The 14179-nt window shown below is 42.9% G+C and overlaps 1 protein-coding gene across 1 annotated transcript in view; it reads left to right on the top strand.

Annotated features, from left to right (window-relative positions):
- Positions 1–14179, top strand: part of PELP1 (proline, glutamate and leucine rich protein 1) — a 31301-nt gene that overhangs the window by 1594 nt on the left and 15528 nt on the right. Inside the window, exons 2-3 of the mRNA XM_004376070.1 lie at positions 11870–11934; positions 12308–12413. Coding sequence (XP_004376127.1) covers positions 11870–11934; positions 12308–12413 — 171 coding nt within the window. The remainder of the gene's footprint in view (positions 1–11869; positions 11935–12307; positions 12414–14179) is intronic.

The raw sequence follows: 14179 nt of genomic DNA, 5'->3' as shown, positions 1-14179 counted from the left end.
CCTTCAAGACTGTTTTTCATGAGGTCTTCCTTGTCCAACCTTTGTTACCGTGATCTTCCCAGCCCTATGCTTTCTTCCAGGAAGAGGGTTGTCACAACCTGCTGGGTGGTTCAATAATCTTAGCCCCAGATTTATCTGAGACGACCTCATTTATTATAGTCTTTTACATTAGTTCTCAGTTGAAGGTAACAAAATCACGCCACTGCTATCTCAGGCCAGTTTCAGAAGCAGGAGCTGATTGCATATTTTCTTTTCCTTCTAAATCTCTCTCTAATTCACATGTTTCCCCTGCTGTTTCCTCAGTTATCGCAATGGTGGTTTTTTCTGTTCTCATCTCGAAACAGGCCCAGAAATGTCTTTTCTCTCAAGCATTTCTGAAATATTATCTATCCTGCCTATGACTGTGTGATTTCTTTTATCGTCTTTTAAGACTTTCTTTCTTCCCTCAAGGCCAGCTACATGAACTTAATGTCTTGTTTATTTTCCCAAAGTAACTTAGTAGAATTTTGAGGAAAGAAGCTAAGAGTGATATGGGAAACTAGGGTCCCCCTTTAATGCCTGTACCACATTTTTTGGTAAACCTGCCTTGAATTTTTTCCTACTGGTGTCTCATGTATTGGATCCTCAATACATGGAACTGTGTGAAGAGTTTCCTTTGCTTTCCCATAGACTTTTGTCCAACAAACATTTATTGAGTATTTGAGGTACTGTTCCTCATCTTGAGATGGTAAGTAAGACATGGTCCTTTCCCTCAGAGAATTTAGCTGAGATGAGAAATGAAGGTATGTAAATAGGCCTGGAGCTTGAGAGAAAAAGAGATCCATCCATCTGGGGTTAATCACCAACTTGTCTTTCCCACAGGTACCACAACTCAGTAGTTCCAAAGTGGAACAGGGCACAATTTCTGGTTTAGATTATAACAACAATCTCCTATCTGGTCTCTTTGCCGTTAGTCTTTCTGAAGTAAAATTCTGATCCTGTTTGCTTCTTTATAAAATCCTCTGTATGTGGACTTTCTTGCTTCAAGGCCCTTGTGCTTACTGTTCTGGAATCTTCCTCTGTGCTGCCCCCCCCCCCCATTTTTTCTGTTGTCTACTTATTTATTACTGTCTCTGGGAATACTTTCTTAACCACTTATGATTAACTGATCTTTATTACACCTTACTGAAATGATCTATTTATTTATTTCACATGTACGTACAACCCCCCTCCTACACATCCGCGCCAGTAGGCTTTAATTTGTTTTGTTTCTGCCTATAATTTAAAAAACTTACAGAAAATTTCAGACATAGACAAAAGTAGAGAAAATAGTATTTGGAACTACCACATCCTGTACTGTGTACCCAGCACCCAGATTTAACAGTGAAAAATCTCCAGTCTTCTTTCATTGTGCGTGCTATATGTGTGCGTGCTTTGAAGGACAGAGACAGTGTCTTGGTCTGCTTTGTGTCCCTAGGGCTTAGTACTGTCCAGTTCTCCAGCCAGTAACCAGTGATCTTTTTAAAAACATCAATTAGATTGCAACAATCTCCTGCTTAAAACCCTACTGTAATTTATCATAGCACAAGGCCATACATACATAGTGTGGCCTCTGCTTTCCTCTTGACCTCATCTCGTACAACTCCCTGCCTGTCTTAACTGTGTTCCAGCTACTCAGGCTTGTCTCATTTCTGGAGCATGCTGGGCCATTCCTCATCAGCTTCTCATTTAAGTCTCAACTTAAATGCCACCATTTCACAGGAGGCTTTCCTGACCATCTTGTCTTCAAGTAGTCCCTCCCCTTCAAGTCATTCTCTGGCACACTGTCTTATTTTGTTTCTTTCCCAGCACTTACCACTATATTGGAAAGAAGTTAATTTGTTTATTATCTGTCATGTTCTCACTTCTTTCTTAGTCTGAATTTCATGGGTCATTATAATCACTTCCTGTCCCTCTCTCCCTTTATTGTACTTGCCCGGTAATGCATCATTTATGTAAATCCAACTCTTTATTCTGGGCCTGCACCTGCACTGCTCAGTGTAGCTGGAGGAAAACATGTATCCTTCTTGATTGGTCTTGCATTAAATTCACAGCCATTGTCATTTCAAATGGACCCTTAGTGTTGTCCAGCAATCCTACTGCATTTCTACTTTTCTAGACAACTATTACACACCTCCTTTTCTTCAAACTTTGGATACTTTTCTCCATTCTCACTCTCAGCAGGTAACTTCACTTCCCTTTTCACTGACAAAGTAGAAACAGATGGGAATTTCTTGACTCCGACCATCATATTGTCATTTACCTGCATCTGTGCCCATCTGCTCTGCCTCCTTCCCATTACTAGGATGAGCTGTGCATGCTCCTGTCTAAGGCTATTGCTCCACTGTGCGCTGGATCCATCCCTTCTATTTACACGAGAACATTGTGTCAGCAATTCTCCCCACTCTTCTCCATCATCAGTTTCCCCTGCTCAGTTAGATCATTGTCATCAGTATACAGCTCAAAGCTGCTTTAAACAAATAATCCCCTCCAGCTCCTGCCCCATTTCTCTACTTCCCTTTATCGTAAAATTCCTCTAAAGAGTTGTCTGTACTTGCTCTCAAATTCTTTTCCCATAATTTAAAATTTACAGAAAAGTTGAAAGCATAGTATAAAGAATTCCTGTATATCCTAAATGTCAACATTTTAAATGCGTATCTGTGTTATTCTCTGTACGTTTTTTCTGGGTCCGTTTAAGAGTAAATTGCAGACATGGTGCACTTTTACCTCTAAATACTTTAGTGTGTATTTCCTGAAAAATAAGGGCATTTTCATACATATCTACATTCCATCATCAAAGTCAGAAAATTAGCTATAAATCTCATTAAAATTTTGTCATCTGTCTTACAAGTGTCCCTTATACCAAAAGAAAAAAAAAATTCTGGTCTAGGATCAAATCCAGGATCACACATTGCATTAAGTTGTCATGTCTCTTTAGTCTTTTCAAATCTGAAATAATTCCTTAATCTTTGTTTTATGATCTTGACATTTTTGAAGAGTACAGGATAGTTAAGGAGGCCTGGTGGCACAGTGGTTAAGTGCTCAGCTGCCAACTGAAAGGTTGGTGGTTCGAACCTACCAGCCACTCTGCGGGAGAAAGGTGTGGCAGTCTGCTCTTGTAAAGGTTACAGCCTTGGAAACCATACCCTATGAGACAGTTTACTCTGCCCTATAGGGTCGCTATGAGTCAGAATTGACTCGACGGCAGCTGGTACAGAATAGTTATTTTGTAGGATGGATGTCCCTCAGTTTGGTTTGTCTCCTTTTTCCTCATGACTAGATTCAGGTTGTGTGATTTTGGCAGGAATATCACAGAAGTACTGTTGTGTCCTTAGTGCATCATATCAGCCGGCACATGATATTTTGTACTGACTTTGATTCTGGTATGATGGTTAAGGTTATGTGTCAGCTTGGCTGGGCCATGATTCTCAGTGGTTTGGCAGTTATGATGTACTTTGTCAGTTATGTAATGGTGCAATTTGTCAGTTATGTAGTGATGTAATCAACTCCCATGATGAGATCTGCTATGAGCAGCCAATCAGTTGAAAGAGAATTTCCTTGGGAATGTGGCCTGCCTCCAGTATATAAATGGATGTTCCAGCAATGCTGTTGCTCTGGATACTGGATCCGTCTCATCATCATCTGACCTCCAATTTTGGGACTTGAGCTAGAAGCTTCTCTGCCAATCTTGGGATTCGTCAGCCATTTCCTTGAGATAAGTTTCTCTCTCTATATATGTAAAAGTATACATACGCTTCACTGGTTTTGCTGTCCTAGAGAACCCAGCCTCAGACGTTTGGTACTGAGGTTCTAGAGAAACAAAACTGTAAGGATGAGTTTTTTTAAATTGGTTCGCAAGTCTGGTTAGTCTTAAAGATGTTGATGACTCTGCTTCCAGTAGTAAAGAAGGCCTTGCAAATCCGTGGCGTGAGATGGCAATAGAAATATGCAAAATATCACCACCAGTGATCAAGTACTGGTGAGAGGCCAGGCTCTGGATGATCACATGTTTGATACTTTTCTATAATTTTATCAGGATGAGAAGTATAAGGAAGCTGGTTGGTTGGTCCTGCTTTTGATAGACAAAGTGATGAAATAAAGATTGGCTCAGGGCTTCAGAGTCGCAGCTCAAGTGCCATATAAAGGACCTCAAAGTTGCTGGTTGTGCCCTACAGGAACGCCTTATTTCTTGTAGCAACAGAGCTGATATTGCTGAAAACCACACCCAGAGTCTTATCATAAGAGTGGCTGAATTACAATGTCAGTTGAATTCTCAACCTTGAATGTGTCTAAAGTTAAAGTGATGGCATTGATTGGGAAGAGATGGGATCCTGAAACTTGGGATGGGGACGTATGGGCAGATAGTCAAGAAGCTGGGGACACTGAGCCCCTAAATTCCATTGAATCACTCCTCCCAACAGAACCAAACCTCTCATTCCCATCTGAAGAGATTACTCCATTTTTGTTTGCTTAGCCACCCTCCCCAGTGAAACCATTATCCCTTCCACCCCAATCTGATGAGATCAACCCATCTGTGTCTGAAGGGCCTTTGTCTGAGTCTTCCACAAGGGAGGCATCTGAGTCATTGCCTGGGGCATTGACTGAGGTAGATGCCTTACAAGACATTGCTGAGTATTTCCAGGATCCACATTTTTGCTTCTAGACCTATAATTAGACTTCATCCCAGCAGGCCCCAAAAGGTGAAGTACAAAGTGAGACCCAGCAGTAGATATGCTACACTCCAAAAGAACTGCTTGACTTTTCTAATATGTACAAACAGAAACCTGGGGAATATGTGTGGGAATGACTATTAAGAATGTGGGATAATGGTGCAAGGAACATAAAGTTGGATCAGTCTGAGTTTATTGATACGGGCCCACTAAACACAAATTCTTCATTCATTGTTTCACCTCGAGAGGTTAGGAAGGGATCTCGTAGTTTATTTGGTTGGTTCACTGAAGCATGGATTACACGGTGTCCTACACTAAATCAAGTTGAAGTACCAGACCTGCCTTGGTATACTGTAGAAGAAAGTGTCCAAAGACTTAGGGAAATTGACATGTTAGAGTGGATTTATCAGGTTAGACCCACAGACTCACCCATGGAGTGCCCCGAGGACACACCTTTTACCACAACAGTGAGAAGCAGTTTGAGAAGGGATCCCCAGCATCCTTGAAGAATGCTGTGATTGCTATTTTATGTAAGTCAAATTTGATAGTGGGAACTGCCCTAACTGAATTAAGACACCTGACTACGATGGGACTGATTGGACCCCATGGTTGTAGGGGTCAAGTGGCGGCACTCAGTTGACAAAGACAAAGTAGGCATGGTTACCATAATGGACAGCCGAGTCAAAGCAGTAATCAGAATAGTCTGACTCGTATGGACTTATGGCATTGGGTACTTAATCATGGTACCCCTAGGAATGAAACAGATGGGAATTCTACTAAATATTTACTTGATCAATACAAGCGGAAGAATTCCTAGGTCAAGTGAACAGTAGTCTAACTCAAATCGCCAAGATAGAAAGTCATGGCTCCTCAGTCAATTTCCAGACTTGAGCCAGTTTACCAACCCACAACCCCTTGAATGAAGGGGAGGCCGGGTCCCATGGAGGAAGGATACCACTACACTGCCAAAAATTTGTACTGTTAATCTTCCTTTCAGCTTTCCCTAAAGGGATCTCTGGCCTTTTAAAAGGGTGGCTGTTAACTAGGGAAAAGGAAATACTTCAAACTTTTTGAGGATTACTGGATACTGGCTCTGAACTGACGCTAATTCCAGAAGACCTAAAACATCGCTGCCCCCCCGCCCCCCCCAGTCAGAGTGGAGGTGTGTGGAGGTCAGGTTGTTAATGGAGTCTTAGCTCAGATTTGTCTCCCAGTGGGTCCAGGGCGTTCCTGAACCCATCCTGTAGTGATTTCCCCAGTTCCAGAATGCATAATTAGAATAGATATACTTAGCAACTGGTAGAACCCCCGCATTGGATCCGTGACAAGTGGAATAAGGGCTATTATGGTAGGAAAAGCTAGGTGGAAACCATTAAAACTGCCCCTACCTAGGAAAATAGTAAACCAGAGCAATATTGCATTCATGGAGGGATTGCAGAGATCATTGCCACCATTAAGGACTTGAAGGATGCAAGGGTGGTGATTGCCACCACATCCCCATTCAGCACGCCTGTTTGGCCTGTGCAGAAAACAGATGGATTTTGGGGAATGACAGCGGATTAGCGAAAATTTAAGCAGGTGGTGACTCCAATTGCAGTTACTGTTCAGATGTGGTTTCATTCCTTGAGCAAATTAGTACATTTCCTGATACCTGGTATGCAGCTATCGATCTGGCCAATGCCTTTTTCTCAATTCCGGTTTCGAAGGAACACCGGAAGCATTTTGCTTGCTGCTGGCAGAAATACACCTTCACTGCCCTATCTCGGGTATATCAACGCTCCAGCCCTATATCATAATTTAGTCCGCAGGGACCTTGATCACCTTTCCCTTCCACAAGACATCACACTGGTCCATTATATTGATGACATTATGCTGACTGAACCTGGTAAGGAAGAAGCGTCAATTATTCTGGACTTATTGTTGAAACATTTGAGTGCTGCTAGAGGGTGAGAAATTAATCCCACAAAAATTCAGGCACCTTCCACCTCACTGAAATTTCTAGAAGTCCAGTGGTGCAGGACATGGAGATATTCCTTCTAAAGTAAAGGACAAGTTGTTACATCTGCCCCCTCCTGCAGCTGGAAAGGAGGTACAACGCAGGTGGGCCTCTTTGGCTTTTGGAAGCAACATGTCACTCAATTGAGTGTGCTACTTTGGCCTATTAATCAAGTGACTTGAAAAACTGCTGGTCTTGTGTGGGGTACAGAACAAGAGAAGACTGTGCAACAGGTTCAGGCTGCCATGCAAGCTGCTGTGCTACTTGGACCATATTATCTGGCTGGTCAAATGTGCTTGAAGTGTCAGTGGCAGATAGAGATCCTGTTTGGAGCCTTTGGATGGCCTCTGTTGATCAGTCACAGCACAGACCCTTACTGCCATCCTCTGCAGATATCTACTCTCCTTTCAATAAACAGCTTTTGGCTTTTTAGTGGGCCTTAGTAGAGAGTGAACGCGTAACCATGGGCCACCAAGTAACTGTGTGGCCTGAGCTGCCCATCATGAACTGGGTGTTACGTGACCCACAGAGTCATAAAGTTGGATGTGCATAGCAGCACTCCATCATTAAATGGAAGTGGTATTACAAGATAAGGCTCGAGCAGGACCTGAAGGCACAAGCAAGTTGCATGAGGAAGTGGCCCAAGTGCCCATGGTCTCTACTCTGTCACATTACCTTCCATCTCCCAGTCTGCACCTGTGGCCTCCTGGGGAGTTCCTTATGATCAGTTGACTGAGGAAGAGAAAACTTGTGGCTGGTTTACAGATGGTTCTGCACAATACTCAGGCTTCATCTGAAAGTGGACAGCGACAGCACTCCAGCCCCTTTCTGGAACCTCCCTGAAAGACAGTGGTGAAGGGAAATCCTCCCATTGGTCAGAACTTCGAGTAGTGTACCTGGTTATTCACTTTGCTTGGAAGGAGAAATGGCCAGATGTGCAGTTGTATACTGATTCATGGGCTGTGACCAATGGTTTGGCTGGATGGTCAGGGATTTGGAAGGAACATGACTGGAAAGTTGGAGACAAGGAGGTATGGGGAAGAAGTATGTAGACAGACCCCTCTGAATGGGCCAGAGAAGTGAAAATATTTATGTCTCGTGTAAATGTTGACCAAAGAGGAGGATTTTAATAATCAGGTAGATAGTATGACATGTTCTGTGGAAACCAGTCATCCTGTTTCCCCAGCCACTCCCGTCATTGCCCAGTGGGTTCATGAACAAAGTGGCCATGGTGGCAGAGATGGAGGTTATGCATGGGCTCAGCAACATGGACTTCCACTCACCAAGGCTGACTTGGCTACAGCCACTGCTGAGTGCCCAGTCTGCCAGCAGCAGTGACCAACCCTGAGTCCTTGGTAGGTACCATTCCTCAAGGTGATCAGCCAGCAACCTGGTGGTAGGTTGATTACATTGGACTGCTCCCATCATGGAAAAGGCATCGTTTTGTTCTTACTGGAATAGGTACTAACTCTGGATTCGGATTTGCCTTCCCTCTATGCAGTTCTTCTGCCAAAACTGCCATTCGTGGACTTACAGAATGCTTTGTCTACCATCATGGTATCCCAGACAGTATCACCTCAGATCAAGGAACTCACTTCACAGCAAATGAAGTTTGGCAGTGGGCCCATGCTCATGGAATTCACTAGTCTTACCATGTTCCCTATCATCCTGAAGCAGCTGGCTTGATAGAGCAATGGAATGGCCTTCTAAAGACACAATTACAGAGCCATCTAGGTGGCAGTACCTTTCAGGGTTGGGGCAGTGTTCTCCAGGAGGCTGTACATGGTCTAAACCAGCATACGATATCAGTGTTATCGTGTATCAGTGTATCAGTGTTACACGCAAGTATGACTTTATAATTGTCTTTATTTGGAGATTATGTATGGTTTAAGGAGATGTTTACAGGTGCCAAGTTGATAAGGGGTAGACTATGATGGTTAAGACTGTGTATTAACTTGGCTGGGCTATGATTCTCAGTGGTTTGGCAGTTATGATGTCGTGTGGCAGTTATGTACTGATGTAATTTGGTAGTGATGTAATGATGTAATGAACTCTATGATGAGATCGGGTTGTGGCCTGCCTCTAGTATATAAATGGATGTTCCAGCAAGGCTCTCGCTCTGGATTCTGCTTCCAGCTCATCATCATCTGACCTCTGCTTCTTGGGACTTGAGGTAACAGCTTACCTACCCATCTTGGGATTCGTCAGCCTCTACAACCACGTGAGCCATTTCCTTGAGATCACTCTCTGTATATATATGTATATATGTGTGTATACGTATATGTGCATATATATGTGTGTACATATACGTATATGTATACGCTTCACTGTTTTTGCCTCTCTAGAGAACCCAACCTAAGACAACTGGGTTCTGGTGGTATCTGACAGGTTTCTTCACTGTAAAGTTATGGCTTTCCCCTTTGTAAGGAATAAATGTCTTGTGGAGAGACACTTTGAGATTATGTAAATATCTTGTGTTTTGCCAACTTTTCACCCATTTGTTTTAGCATTCGTTAAAGGTTCTTCCATGAATGAAATACTACTGTGATGGTTCTCCCATTCTCTCATGAACTCATTCCATTTAGACTTTCAGCCTAACCACTTGTATGAAACAGGTTTTGTTAAGGTCACCAGTGATTGTCAAGATATTAAATCCAAAGGTTAAATTTGAGTCCTTACTATTTGACCTATATGTAGCACTTGATACAGTTGATCACTCTTACCTTCTTGGAAAATTTTCTTCACTTGGCTTCTGGGATATCACTTTCTTGCCATATTGGTAACTCTTTTTCAGTCTCCTTTACCACTTCCTCCTCCTCTCTCTGGTCTCTGAAGGTTTGTGTATCCCAAAACTTAGTCCTTGCACTGCTTCTCTTCTTTATTTACACTCACTCCCTTGGTGAGGTGATCAGTCTCATGGCTGACAGCTCCCACCACATCCATCTCTCTAACCAGGATTTGTCTAGCCAGTGCCTATTTGGCATCTCCATTTTGATGTTAAATATTATCCCAGTTTGAACATATCTAAAACTGAACTCCTGACCCTCACCCCCAAACTCCTTCTCTCAAGGATTCCTCTTTTCCATAAATGGCAACTCCATCTCTCTGTAGCTCAAGCCCAAAACTTGGAAGTTATTTTTAACTCTTCTCTATCTTCTTCTAACTCATCTGCTTCTGTCTTCTCAACAGGGCAACTCAAGTGGTGTTGATGCTGTTTTGAAAAATAAATCATAAGTCAGATAATGTGACTCCTGTATTCAATTCCCGCCTTCCACCATGGCTTTTTATCTTAGGCAGAGTAAAACTCAACAGTCACGTGTATGGCTCTACAAGGTCTGGCCCCACCACCTCTCCGACTTTGTCTTTTATTACTCCTCTCCCCCTTGCTTGATCTTCTGCAGCCACAACTCCCTCCTTGCTGGTCCTCAGATATGCCAAGTGTGCTCTCATCTCACAACCTTTGCCCTTATTCTTTTCTCTGCCTAGAACATTCCTTCTTTTTGGTTATCAGTATGCTTTTTTGTTTTACCCACGGTTATTGAGATATAATTTACATACCATACAATTCACCCATTTAAAGTGTACAATTCAGTGGTTTTTAGTATATTTGCTGTGTTTTGCAACCATCACCACAGTCAATTTTAGAACATTTTCATCATTCTAAGAAGAAACCCCTGCACCCTTTAGCAGCCACTTCCCACTTCCCCCTGACCCCTGCCATCCAGCCCTAGGCAACCACTAATCTACTTTTTATCTCTGTAAATTTGCCTATTCTGGCCATTTCATATAAACGGAATTATACAGTACGTGGCCTGTTGGGTCTGGTTTCTTTTACTCAGCATAATGTTTTCAAGGTTCATCCATACTGTAACATCTATCAGAACTTCATTCCTTCCTTCATTGCTGAATAATATTCCATTGTATGGAAAGACAATGTTTTGTTTATCCATTCATCAGTTGGTGGACGTTTGGGTGGTTTTCACTTTTTGGTTAATATAAATAATGCTGCTATGAACATTAGTTTTGTGAGGACATATATTTTCATTTTTCTTGGGAATTGAGTGGAATCGCTGGGTCATATGTCATCTATGTTTAATCTTTTGAGGAACTGCCAGACTTTTCCAAAGTGGCTGCACCATTTTGCATGAGGCTATGAGTATGTCTTGCTCTCTTACTTTCCTTTAGGTCTCTGCTCTTAATGTCACCTTTTTAGAGAGGCCTTTTGTGCCACTCTACATAAAATATTCTCTCCCTTCCCTGCTCCAGGCACTCCAGCGCTCGGTTCCTTCCTGCTTTATTGTTCTCCATAGCACTTAGCACTGTACCATGTATCATATATTCACTTGCTCATTTGTTTATTTTCTGTCTCCTCTAACTAGAATATAAGCTCCCCAGCACCTAAAAAATGCCTCACATGAAATATTTGTTGAAAAATTAATATTTATTGAAAAAATGAATGAACATTTTCCTCTGTGAGAACAGGGACCTTATTTGTTTTATTCAGCCCCGTATTCCTTCACCTGGCTCAGTTCATATGTGTTTGTTGAAAGAATGGGTGATAAGTACCGTCAGGGAGATACAGGTGCTATGTGGAGAGTCTGGCATTCAGGGGATGGAGAGGTTACTTGTGGGAGGGCTGGTGAGGAAACATCTTTTGGGGCTCCCAGAATGTGAGAGAAGGGAAGGGTTGGAAGGAAGACTTTGGTTGACTAGGTCCGTGTTGCGTTCTTAACAGTTCTAATGAAGCCAGGAGCAGGCAGAGGAGGAGGATTTGTTTGGGGTGAGGGGAGGATAATGGATGAGTTCAGTGTTCATTTAGCAAGCATATATGAGTGTCTGCACTGTGCTAGGTGCTGTCCAGCAATCCAGACGTGAAGCAGACCCATTTCTGATGTCTGGTACCTGGCCTGAGTTAGGACTGTCCTCTGTATAGCACTAATTTGTTGGATGGGGCATGAGGGAAGGGGTCAGGCAAAGTGTAACTTGAGGAAAGGGTGAGGGACAGGCTCTTATGTGTGTTACCCACAGACAATGGGGCAAAGGCTGGGGGCCTTTAGAGGAATAGCCTTTTGGCCTTACAGGAGGTGTGACTCAGAAAAGGCATCATAGGTACCGGCGCAGAGAAGACTTGGAGAAATTCTCCTGCGTCTTTAGCATCCTACTTACTTCTCTGTTTTTTCTCCAGAACCTTTCGGCTCTTGGGGCATTGGTGGGTCTCAGTAATGCACGTCTTGGATCTATCAAAACTCGGTAAGTCCTTAACCCTGTTCTTTCTCTGGGGTGATGTTCCCGAGGAAGTGGGCTCTATGTCTGCCCATCCATTGTCATTACCCCATGGATTCAAGAGATTTCTCCATTCCCTGGAGAGTGGGTTTCCTTCTTTTTGTGAGCTTACTTGAGTTGAAGCCCAACTTTTTCAGCTCCCAGGTTCCTATTCCCCACCTGGAATTACTTCTGCTCCCTTTGTCCCTTACTGCCCCCACCTCACTCCAAGTCCTCCAAGTTTTTAACGGGTTAGAAACCAGAGTGAATCTGGGAGCCCAGTGAGAGTAAAAGAACAGTAAATAGGTGTCTCTCCAGTTATCCTTCACCCACTTGTCATCACTCACTTTTTTCTTACCAGGTTTGAGGGCTTGTGTCTGCTGTCCCTGCTGGTAGGGGAGAGCCCCACAGAGATGTTCCAGCAGCATTGTGTCTCTTGGCTCCGGAGCATTCAGCAGGTCTTGCAGGTAAGGATTCAGGTGGTGACTCCTAATTCTCCATCCTGCGTGTGGTATGTTCTTTGGGGCTTGGATATTTAGTTCTGAGGGTGACAGTATAATTAGAAGTAATTTCCTGATGAAGGGGAGAATAAGCTCCAAATAGGAACATCTGTTTAACCTTTTTGACATTGTTATCTGCTGGGTTAGTTTGATTCATCTGACCTTTGACACACTAACCTCTGACAGGTTCACTTCCTTGTTAGCTTTTCTAACGTGTGATATCTCTAAAATTATGTTTTTGGTTTTTTTTTTTTTGCCTACCCTTTGTTCCTCTTTTAACATTTTAATTTTTTCCTCTACTTTTATTTTACATCCTCTGAGGACGTCTTCTCTTAGTCAGCATGCTTATTCAGCAATCATTTTCTGAGCATACATGGCAGGCTGTGTGTTAAGCTTTGGGGAGACAGAGGTGAGATGGACACAGGCCCAGCTTTCATGGTGCTTTAGTCTAGTGCAGGGGTCAGCATATTTTTTCTATAAAGGACCAGATAGTAAATATTTTAGGCTTTGCCGACCACATGTGGTCTCTGTTTCATATTATTTTTTGTTTGTTTTTTCCCCAACCCTTTAAAAATATAAAAACCATTTTAAGCTTGTGGGCTGTACAAAACAGAGGCCTACAGACTGTAGTTTAGTGTCCTGAAGTGAAAAACACTTTAATTGTATAATTTTGCAAATGAGCGTGAAATGATAAACTGAGGTACGTGCAGTGAAGGACCAGAATGGAATTTTCTGAGAACGTATAATGAGACTCTGACCCTGACCGGGGTGGTGTGGGTGGTGGTGATCAGGATCAGTGGTTCAGCGAAGTCTTTTCTTAACTGATCAGTAGGAGCTAATTGGGCTAAGAAGGGGAGAAAGAGCCTTCTAAGGATGGAAAAGCCCTGAGAAGAGAAGAGTTTGGCCCATTTGAAGAATTGTAAGCAAACTGGTGTGGCTAGTTGATGAGATGAGTCTGGAGTAGTAGGTGGATGGGGGCCAAGCCATGGATGACCTTGTGGGCCATGTTATAATTTTGGTTTTTATTCTGGGAGCAGCGGCAGATCATTGAAGGTTTTCAATGGGTGAGGAAGTGGTGGTGGGAGTGACATGATCAGATTTTCATTTGAAATATCACTCTGGGTGCTGTGTGGAGAAAGGATTAGAAAGTAGCCAGAATGGAAGCAGAAAGACCATGTAGAAAGCTACTAAAATAGTCTAAAAGAACAATCATGGGAGCTTGGACTAGGGTGGTGATAGTGGAAATGAGAGGAGTGGATGGATCTGAGAGAGATTTAGGAGGCAAACTGGATTAGGATTAGGGTCAGGGAGAGGATGTGTCCAGGATGACTCTGGATTTCAGAACACTGGAAAAAACAGATTCACTCATCTGAGTGGGAGTGGAAGCGACTGGGTGTCTGAAAAGGTAGTCTTGAGGGCTCAGTGGGTGGAGAGGTTCAGTCAATACGCTATATAAAGGGGGTGACGTCTTCAGTGTTTAGATAATGGAAACTGAAGATGACAGGAGTGAGATGAGAGACTACAAGGACTGAATTTTCAGACACCCCACATGTAATGGTCAGGTAGACGAGGATTAATTCATAAAGGAGACAGAACAGCACAGAGAAAGGAGGTAACCATTCTTGTGGACTGAGTGGAATCCATGGGACAATTACTTCAGAGAAGAGGTGAAGTCATTTGTGTTTATTCTCCTGTGAGGTGGACCAAGGTGAGGACTGAAAGTTGTTGATCAG

This window comes from Trichechus manatus, unplaced genomic scaffold, assembly GCF_000243295.1.
Source record: "Trichechus manatus latirostris isolate Lorelei unplaced genomic scaffold, TriManLat1.0 scaffold00040, whole genome shotgun sequence".
Taxonomy (NCBI): Eukaryota; Metazoa; Chordata; class Mammalia; order Sirenia; family Trichechidae; genus Trichechus; species Trichechus manatus.
This window is presented reverse-complemented; position numbering and strand designations above follow the sequence as displayed.